The sequence below is a fragment of the Haliotis asinina genome, chromosome 1 (assembly GCF_037392515.1).
Source record: "Haliotis asinina isolate JCU_RB_2024 chromosome 1, JCU_Hal_asi_v2, whole genome shotgun sequence".
Lineage (NCBI taxonomy): Eukaryota > Metazoa > Mollusca > Gastropoda > Lepetellida > Haliotidae > Haliotis > Haliotis asinina.
Window position 1 is genome coordinate 61617706 of NC_090280.1, and position 10978 is coordinate 61628683.

At 41.4% G+C, this 10978-nt stretch overlaps 1 protein-coding gene across 1 annotated transcript; it reads left to right on the forward strand.

Moving 5' to 3' along the window:
• The first annotated feature begins 233 nt into the window (after positions 1 to 233).
• On the forward strand, positions 234 to 7993 carry LOC137274243 (uncharacterized). Its single transcript, XM_067807324.1, has 8 exons — positions 234 to 268; positions 704 to 823; positions 3516 to 3669; positions 4227 to 4421; positions 4796 to 4975; positions 5388 to 5680; positions 6524 to 7284; positions 7665 to 7993. The coding sequence occupies exons 1-8, from the start codon at positions 234 to 236 to the stop codon at positions 7991 to 7993; spliced, it is 2067 nt and encodes a 688-aa protein (XP_067663425.1).
• Positions 7994 to 10978: the final 2985 nt, after the last annotated feature.

Here is a 10978-nt window from a genome sequence, read left to right on the forward strand (position 1 = left end):
AACCACTCAACCATCCAACCAATCAAGCCGACACTTAACCAATACTCAACTCACTGTGCGCTTCCTTTATTGTGTTTATCAACTACTTATCGACTCTGATTAAAGAACGTTCGATCAATGCCCGACCTGTGTACTGCCAAGTTCCATATCAGAAAGAGTTGTGTTATTTATAACACTGTGGTGGTCTGTACATACAGACAAAGTGGTCTAACTACAGGGAGTGGATTACAAACATGGACCGGTGTGAGATCGGCGAGGTTCTCTATGGGTACGTACCTGTTGTTACATTCCCTGTGGCAGAAGAATTCCTCCGTTGACAAAGATTTCTTCATCCGTTTGCCTGCCTGTTAATTCCTGTTTAACATCGCACTCACCTATATTCGAGCTATATGACGACAATCAGTCGTAACCAAGTCTGGACCAGACAATACAGTGATCAATAGCATGGGATTTACGCAACTGGGCTACAATGACATGTGTGACCACTCGATCCCTTTAGTCGTCTCGTATAACAAGCATGAGTGGCTGAGGACCATTTCTAACGCTTGTCTTCACTGTACGTAATAATAATGGTCAAATACAGCTTGTTCACAAAATTACTAGGTCCCTTACCTCTGAAGTATATGTTTAACGTGGATATCTTTGTCAACTTGTACTATGACAAACTTATTCAGTCTTTCAGAAGCATTCATTATCTATTCAGAAAATCTTCTGATGTCGTCTTCACATCAGCTCCAGAAACCAACAGGGCGGCCGAGGATGATATCGAGGATGATTCTTCCTCATCAGAAGAGGAGGAAGAATTGGATAACCCGGAAGTTGGGTAGGAAAACCATTTTTGCTCTTTGTATTTTAGTATTTATTTCTTTCACGCAACATTTCACCTGTATGGCCAGTAACTAACAGCGTATTCACCAGAGACCCCATTGACCATTGGTGTATAGTGTTGCGCTACAATGACATGTGTCAAGCAGAATCAGTCCTCCCGGTCCCGTTAGTTGCCTTATAGAAGTTAGGATATGTATATTTTTCACTGCAGAACTATGTTGAATTAGTGACGGTAAATTGAAAGTAAAGGTAGAGATGGTTCAGTTATCCCGTAGGTAGAATCAGCAGAAAACGGGTACCCACTGGGATAAGTCATGTGACTATTAATCATCTTGAGACTCACGAGCAACTTGGACTATCCGGGGTAATAACGATCAGATTCTGCGCTTTGAGCACCCCTTGTGCGCTTTTAGCCGCGGGTGAAGCCTAGAAAGGCGCGTTATGAATAGTCTTAATAAATATTCATAATTAAGTCCAACACGAGCTGTCGGTGGCTATTGCCCACTAACCATCCATCCATATATTTTACACACATCAAACCATCAGACTGTTTGCTGCAGAGCGTAGGCTTTTCTGGGTGAAGTGAGTGAGTCAATTCAGTTTATTCCTGTACTCCGCAACATCCTTGCCACAAAAGGCCAGTGTTTAAATATATTATTTCCCATGTCGAGCCCCTTCATAGTTTTCGGGGTTTCATGGAATAGCCTTGTGATTAAAGCGTTCTTTCATCACGCCGAAAAACCAGCATTCGTTTCCCCATATGGGTACCATGAAGCCTATTTCTGGTTTCCCCCGCTGTGATATTGCTGGAATATTGCTAAAAGTGGCGTAAAACCTTACTCACTCATTCCCTCACTCATGCTTTTCAGAATTCCCGTGCTCAAGCGCTGATCAACAAATTAATTATGTCTCAACACACTACAGCCGAATTCTTTGGTCGAAAACAAAAGCAGACAAAAAGATATCCCATCGCTACAATCGTTAAAACTACGACAGGATATGTGTATGTAAAGTTTATGTAACTTTCCTTCGTCCTCAACTTTAGAAAGATTAGGGACAAACTGACTAGAGAGTTTTGCGTAATTAGAAACCTGTAAACGTAAAACACGAAATCGGAATTATAGGCGTGGCCTTCAACTTCTCAGGAGACTATTTCTGACGTAATGTTATAAATTTCAGAAATACAGTCAATTACACTGATATCCATGACCTTTGTCAAGTATATCTTGCACGTTTTGAAAAAACATCATATCAATTTGTAATCCATTATGTACACGGTTGATAACACTTCAGTCTGTAGTAATAAAATAACGATATATCAATTTTACACACCGATCTTAGCATGAGTTGCGATCGTTTAATCACTTGTGACATTCTACACTGGGATACATGTCTCATTCGCTCAGTAACATACATGTCTCCAGGTCATTGAGATCACGGACTCTGGGTATTAATCAGTCTGTGAAGGCAGCTCTCCTGTCTTGACTGTTGCGTTTGTTTGTTTGTTCAGCATAGGTGTGCTGAAGTGTGAGTGAATGAAGTTTATTTTCCTCTGCTTTTACCATTATTCCAGCAATATATCACGAGGGAGGACACCAGAAATTGGCTTCACACATTGTACCCATGTGAGGAATCGAACACGGGCCTGCGCGGTGACGAGTGAATGCTCTAACCGCTAGCCTACCTCACCGCCCCATGGTCTTTGCTGGAGACCAGTTCTAATCCGGAACTTCACTGATAAACTTTGTCATAAATAATATTGTTGAGTGAGTCGTGTGATAATGTCGTTGTGTCGAACCTACGTGAATATTTCGACTTATCCGAGGTTCAAACAACCTCAAATACTGACTTCAGAATGAACAGCAGGCAACTGAGACAGTTATATGTCCGAGTTATTAATCATAGACTTTACGGGTTTCAATTTAATAACAAAGGACCTGAAAGATCTGAAAGCGCCATACGAAAACCAGGGTTCGATTCTCCACATGGGGACAAATGTGAAGCCCATTTCTGGTGTTCCCTGCTGTGATATTGCTGGAGTATTGCTAAAAGCGGGCTAAACTTATACAGACTCACTCACGCACTCAGCTGTTCCGAACATTAGCTCCTGGAGGTTCTGCAGAGTTTGTTTTTACACATTCTTGCAATCCTTCGTAGTCAGACTATGAGTCGGAAGCCATGTTGCTTTATCGTATCTGTATATTTGTCTTGCAAACAAGACGGAATCCAGTTTGATCCATCGACTAACATAACCTGATTTGATCAGAAAACGGCACAACTACATAACATTTTACACGTACTCTGAGATTACCACTTATATTAAGAAAGTGACCAAACATGTGTATTGTTCTCACATGTTTCAATGTTTCTTTCATATAGAGAAATACGTGACTTTTATGTGTACACTTCCCTTTTACCTCACTCACTCTTTTACCCGTGAAGATCCGCGTTACGATTGATCTTCAGCAGCCTATGCTTGTGATCAGGGACGACTAACGGGATCGAGCGGTCAGGTTCGCTGACTCGGTTGACGCATGTCATCACATCCCAATTGCGTCTATTGTTCATGCTGTTGATCACTGTAGCGTCTTGTTCAGACCCAATTATTTACGGAATGACCCCATGCCGTTGAAGTATCGCTGAGCGCGGCTTAAAGCAACAAACCACTCACTCTTTTGGTTCTTCAGAGCCATCGACAGCCCCTCCTGTCATGTAGAGCGGATGATCAAGCCCCTTGGACATGGCGTGTTGGCAGATGTTCCTTTGCAGCACGAAAACCTCGAGTGTCAGCTGGTAGAACTGGATGTCCTGAAGAGGAACTGGCAGCTGGTTCAGTTGCAGGTCAGATACAGGGTTTTTTCCACGAACCATAAAGATTTGCTTAAAACATGAATTCGATGTGAAAACATGATGTTTACCACCTTTCAAAATTTGTAATAATAATACAGTACTGTGTTTCATTGTTGCATGCATGTATGTCTTTTTTGTGCATGTGTGTTGCAGGTATGCTCTTTTGTAGGTGCCTACGTACGTGCGTGTGTGGTGTGTGTGTTTCACGTATGCTAAATAAATGTTGCAGTTATGATCTCTCGTGTGTGTGCTTGTGCGTGTGCGTGTGCGTGTGCGTGTGTGTGTGTGTCTAATGCTACATCAATACTGCAAGTACGTTACAGGTTTTGTGCACGACGTACATTGTAGGTAGGTTGCAGAAAATAATTGTTGCAGAAATGTAATAGATGTGTTCGTGGTATGTTGATATTGCTAGGATATTGCTAAAAGCGGCGTAAACCTATACTCACTCAGTACCTGATTTGACATGTGTGTAATGTGCATGATGGACTTCGTTGACTGAACCTGTTGCATTTATGTCATTGTTTTCCTGGTACATTTGTGCACAGCTGAGTTCCAGCGAGCGTCTAGTGAGTCCCATATATGAAACGGACGGGACAGCCAATGCACGTCTTCCCGATAACTTCATCATCAACATTCCGGTGAAGCTACAACGCAGCAAGGTCCGACCAGAGAAGATGTACGAATTCTTTTTCATGGTTGAGAAATCAGGAGCCTGGTCACGTTGTCCAGCTGAATACAAGGTTGTACTATTCTGGTGTACATGAAAGTTCTTTATCAAATGCGACATACCTTTCAAAACATTTACATAAGATCAGACTAAATGTTTGGATAGTATTACCGCAAAGAGGTAAACATGTCTTTTAAGCAACGATTTATATCAACAGGGAGACTGGCTGTGTCAGGATGACATTTCATTTTCTCAGAGACTATCATACTTTACACATCCATTTGTTATAAATCTTTGATTCACGTGATAATTGCTGATGTGATTTTATCTGTCTTCAAATAAATACTATCAATATGCTGTCGTCTTTGAGAAAAAGTATAACATATGAAGCATAGCAGAATGCTATATGTAGCGTTGTAAATTCTACATATCCTTACATATTGATAGAATCGCAACGTCAAGGCCAGCGTCAGTGAATTCAAGTCCCTGTGCGTGGTTGCGAGACTCAAGACAGAAGAGCATGTTATCACCCCTCAGGGATACAACTTTGTCTCCGATAAAGACAAAAACGTCAGGGTCAATTTCCCAGAAAGCACTGTGGAGAAAGACACCAAATTTAAATTCATAGTATGTATACAAGTACCCGTGAAGATCCTAGCTGGAATTGGTTTTCAGAAACCCATGCTTGTCTAAAGAGGAGATCGTGGTGTCAGGCTCGCGGATGTGGTTGACACATGTCATCGTATCCCAAATGGGAAAACTGATCCTCATAATGCCAGTCTCTTGATCGTCTGGTTCACAGACAACCGCCATATACAACTGGAAAACTGAGTATGCCGTTAAACCATAAATAAGCAATCAAGTCTATATCCGTTCTGAAAGATTCGTAATTGCAGTGTAAGAACTGGAATCATTTCTGTTTCAATACCATCGATATTGTAACACACACACACACACACACACACACACACACACACACACACACATATATATATATATATATATATTATATATTATGTTTTATGCTTCGTCCCTCAAGGTGGAAACAGTTGACATAAAGAGAAGTAGCAAATACAAGATCTACAATCCTACAGTCTTCAACAGCATCATTGGCTTCACCACAACACTGCACGTGAAACACGCACATGGTGTGTGCCTCAAGAAGCTCGTGGAGGTCCGTCTTCCAATACACAGGTCGGAGGACAACCAAGAGGAGGACGAGGAAGGAGAAGTGCTGTTCCTCAGATGGGAGGGTGATAAAGTAGAAATCATTCAGACTGAACCCAAGAGGACAGAGAATTGTTACAGTGTTGCCGTCAGCCATTTCTCAGGGTAGGATCCGCTTTATGTTGTTTCTATCTGGGTCATCTGAAACGTACGTTTGAATGTCCATCAGGTACTCTTTTCCTGTGTCTTTCCAGAAACGCTAAGCGGTGGTGGGATAGCCTAGTGGTCACAACGTTATCGTTTTGCCGTAGACCCGAGTTCGATTCCCCTTCCGTGATGTTACTGGAACATTGCTAAAACTACACTCACTCACCCGAGAAACACTAAAGTTGAATTTACTTTTTAAAAAACCATCCATTTCACTTGGTGGTCACATTGATTTCTTAATGTGAACACATGCCATCACCACTGCTTTTCAGTAACCCATTCATATAAATTTCACAGCCATGATTTTCTTTTCACAAACGGAATTTGGTTTGGGACGACTGTCAAGGACATATATTCCTTTGCGCCGGCGTTGTATATCTAAACCAACTGTTTATTATGCGATAATTGATATCGTTGAGTTCTCGTATGATTTTTGGATAGACACTCCCAGCAGCATTTGAGCTTCAGTGTTGGAAGTAAGGATGTTTCATTGTCACATTCAAAATTTACTGACCATGGCGTTGCCGTTATTTGCTACCACTGGAATCTGTTTCAATTTTCGACAGTGAATCCTTTTAATGTTTTGAAATCTGACCTTTACCTCAAAATATTGATTCAAGGGTGTCTGTCATTCATTGCATCTGGAAATCCATGGCATTGTAATGCTTCTGTTCTTGGTTCTAGGCATGCGGGAAGCTAGTGGGAAAAGGGTACACATTTCTCTGGTACTTTTCAGAAAGTTCCCAATTATTGGGTGTTTCACTGATTGAGCCCTACTAACGCTTATTTTTATGTCTTAAGCTACAGTGCAGTTCGGAAACGCAAAACGTCATCCAATCAAGATGTCTTGGCAGCTGCCCGCATCCTGGCAGGAAAGGAAAACCTCTGTACTCTGTTGTCCTTCATCAAGATGCGCGTCTCTGATGCTTCAGTCCTACTGGATGTCGTTGAAGCTTGCAAGGCTGAGAAGGTCCTAAAGAAGCACCGTAAGAAAGGCATAAAAGAAATCGAGTTGAGTAGATCACGGGACATTCCAGTTTCGGACAGGGAAAGAATCAAGATCGAACTGGGAGGGAATCTCGTCCCTGCAGCTTGTATTCCACGTGATGTGTACAATCTCACGTTCGTGAAAGCAGCTGACACCAACAACGTCAGCTTCCCTCTCCAGACACGGGCGTCGTCGTCTCATTACAGCGTCATCAACTTCAGAGGCGCGAGAGGAAGATGGGTTCACTCTATCCATTTCGATCTCAGCTTAGGATCTAAAAATCTTCTTTGTCCAACTACTGGATGCATTCCGACCTTAAAACATTACGAATCCGAGGTGGAATATAGGCCAGTGTCAGATGTCCCGGTTACAAGGGTGCTCTTTAAAGAGTTAGAGGTGTCTGACCGCCAATGGGAAGACAGCAGGCCAGTAACCCGCCAAACAACGAGCTCAATGCAATCTGCAGAGGAGGAGTCTGAAATGAATCTGATGTTTGATAGGCCAGTTAGTAGTGCCATGTCGCTGAAGTCGGTGTCAACCGTTGCCTCTTCCACTGCATCAGCGATAGAAGAAAGTAAGATTAGTTTACACTTATATTTTTCACCGCTCTGTCACAAATGGAAAGTATTTGCGTTATCTAAGTAGCTGTGCAGGCTGATTTTGGATTATTGTATTTAATAAAAAGACTTATGGAACATTTACTATTCAGATGACTGAAAGATTTGATGTTGGATCCTGCTTGGGTTCTTTGAATGTTGGAATGGTGGATTCAATACTGTCCATGAATAGTTTGCTTGTTCTCTTTAATCGTGTTGATTTTTACAAACTCATACACGGCACAAAAAATGTGTCTGTTCCTTATCTAAAGCCACAATATTTCAGTCGGTAAATAACTGAGGAATTATATGACAGACGTCTTTTCACTATGTTATTTATAATGCTATCCTTGTTTAGGGCACCCTCTGCTGAGTGAGAAAAGTCTACTGGCCCTGAGCGAGCAACTCTCCATGACGGAATGGAACAGAGTGTTGGTGGAGCTGAACATAGCCAGTTCTGACATAGCTAGGATCTGTGACGAAGCACACCGACAACACTTCAGTCCAGCTTTCAAACTGCTTGTGTTTTGGATACAGACCAACAGAGGCAAATCTGACAGGGATCTCATCAATATTCTGGTGTCAGCCTTTGTCGAACTGTGTAGAACGGATATGGCGGAAGTCATTCGGAGAGCCGGAAGGACACATAGACATTTGAAACGGAGCGATTTTAAGAAAATATTCTGACTGTTGAAGCATGTTGAGCGGATGTGGCGGAAGTCATCCGTAGAACCGAAAGTTTATGCAGACAAATGAAACAGAGCAGTTTTAAGAAAATAGTCAGATGGAATGCCTTTTGAAAGTAGAAAGAAGTCTCAAATCGGCCATGGTCGTAGAACACTGGCACTTAAGTGCGATCTTAGGATTCTGGTATGATCAAGGGATGCAACTTGTCATGCTCAGACTGGAGCCACCGATTACTCAGAATATTAGTCTATGGTCGTTGTCTCCGTGGCAAGTCCAGTTATAAGACAAAGCTGAATTATAGGTCGGTGTTTGATGCCGTTGTCGAAAGCGTGTACTTCAAATGCTATTATTTGTGACATAATGTAACATAGAATGCATACTTGCAAATTGTGTTCAACATCACATTATTTACATCGTGTGATATATCATACATATCTACTGGCAGTGAACAGCGTGACAGTATTTACATCGTGTGCTATAACATATACATCTACTACCCTTGACCAGCGTGACATTATTTACATCGTGTGCTATAACATATACATCTACTACCCTTGACCAGCGTGACAGTATTTACATCGTGTGCTATAACATATACATCTACTGGCACTGACCAGCGTGACATTATTTACATCGTGTGCTATAGCAGATACATCTACTGGCACTGACCAGCGTGACATTATTTACATCGTGTGCTATAGCAGATACATCTACTAGCATTGACCAGCGTGATAGTATTTACATCGTGTGCTATTGGCTTCTTTGACTTTGTATGAGATAGCTTATTGGTCCTTTCGCTTTGTAGGACATAGCTTGTGGCTTTCTTTAAGTTGGTTTGACATGGTTTAACATACAGGTTCCCTGACTTTGCATGTCATAACGTATAGGGTTATTTGACAGTGTATGATATAGCTTATTGGTTCCTTTGTCTTGACAACGTATTAATTCCTTTAGCTTGTATGACATAGTGCTTAGGTTTAACTGACTTTGTATGGCATGGCGTATGGATTCCTCCGATTTTAGCTTGTATAATATAGAGAATAGGCTCCTTTGACAGCAACAAATGTAAAAGCATTTGTTATTTTGTTTGACTTATCCACATCATTGCACTTGGTTGACAAGCGCCTGGCATGTATTTGGCATCCTCGATTTCGAAGTTGTCCTGGTTCTACCCCATGGGTGAAAATGTCCACTCGTGGTTCGGTAACAGAATCGACGTTGATAGTGACATTATCATCAGTCGTTGACACCATAGTTGTCCCTTCCAACGTGGGACGACGACTGTTGCGACTGTATTTTACTGACCTATATTCCCTAGTACTCTTGAAAGAAGATGGAATGGGGCGCTGACATAGTTGGTCTGGTCAAGCGCGTCCACACCTTCAGTCAGGGGATCGAAGTAGAGACTGTTGTGACCAGGTAGTTACGTCATCAGTAGGAAACTGAAATGATCGATTGTATGAGGTCCCCTTTAGAATAGCCTTTAATTCTCTCACATTTGGATGCTGGTGACGCATTCGAGTATTCCAGACCCTGGCATGTACATGTAGTTTTACATACAGAAAGGCTGAACACCGGAACAGATTACTTATCTCAGTTTCAATAAAAGTACATTCTTTGGGGGAAAGTGTGCGATTTAGGAGTTCAGATGTCTAAGGTTCTGAAACGAAAGGAATGTCAATTTCTATCTCAATCCAACTGAACACTGTATCACATGCACCGTTTTCCAGTTTCTAGGAAAATTACATAGTTCTTACCTTCAAAAGCTGAGGAGACATAACAGTTAATACTGATAAAATGATATAGAGTCTTGCATAACATTCATTATTCCCTGTCTCACCTGGAAACTGTTATATGGTAACTGTTCATTGAACAGTTGAAAGGGGTCAGAGGATGACACTTGACACCAAGACGCATCTCCTGGTGTCGGAGTCACCAACATCCGGTATACAACTGAAGCAGATTGTACGACTCTTCGCTCAGTTTGTGTAACAAAAGCTGACAAAAATGAATAAAAATGAAGTGAAATGTTTGTCACTAATTGTGTAGCTTATTTCATGACACTTTGATAAGATCACTTGGCAGTAGCGGGTAAATGTATTTCTGATATAGACCGAGTTGAATTGTATGGGAAATGCACATTTAAATAAATGAATGAAAGAACGCTCAAGGTAACCTGCCTTTTCATGAATCTAAAGGTTAAGAGGCACCGGTTAAGAAATGTTTTATCACCACAAGGCATACATGAATAGATATGGGGGAACACAGTATTCACCACGTGAATGGCCAGGTGCCTGAATATAATTCATCAACTGGGAGAACGAAACGCTGTTCTGAATGATCCGTTTACCGTTGTGTGCTCACGGTAATTATGTGTACAGGACTTAAGACATGGTGTTAACGGTTCCGACGCTAGCTTAGCAAGACTCAATTATAGGATAATACCCGAGCGGTCTGATAGCGTACTGATATTGTGCCGCTGAAGTACTGTGAAATTACTGTCCCCTTAGAGGGTATGTAAGTCCACCTTAATCAGAGAATATTCATACTAGTATTCATATTCTTCACACCGTCGTTTGTAATTGTAGAATATTGGTAGTTTTAGGATAAATGGGTAACATTATGTGCAGCCAATAGCAGCTGAAGGGATGGTACATATCCAGTTAGGGAACAGTGTAGGAAGTTCCCATAGTCCTTTGTATGGTGGCCTAACTTCCGTTGCATTTTATTTTGCATTGTTCTCTTTAAGACTGATTGCATTCTAGCTTTACCTTATCTATAATACTCTATAATAGTTTCACTGTTCATCGTCAACGTGTTTTTTAATTTCTCATTATATTGATCTTTAGTATGATGAATGATTATTCTCGTCACGATGTGGTTGAAATATTGCCAATATAACGATAAATATTACCTCACTCATTGATATTGTGCCAGTAAACACTAAAATCGCGTCTACTCCATCGCCACATTAAACTGTTTGAA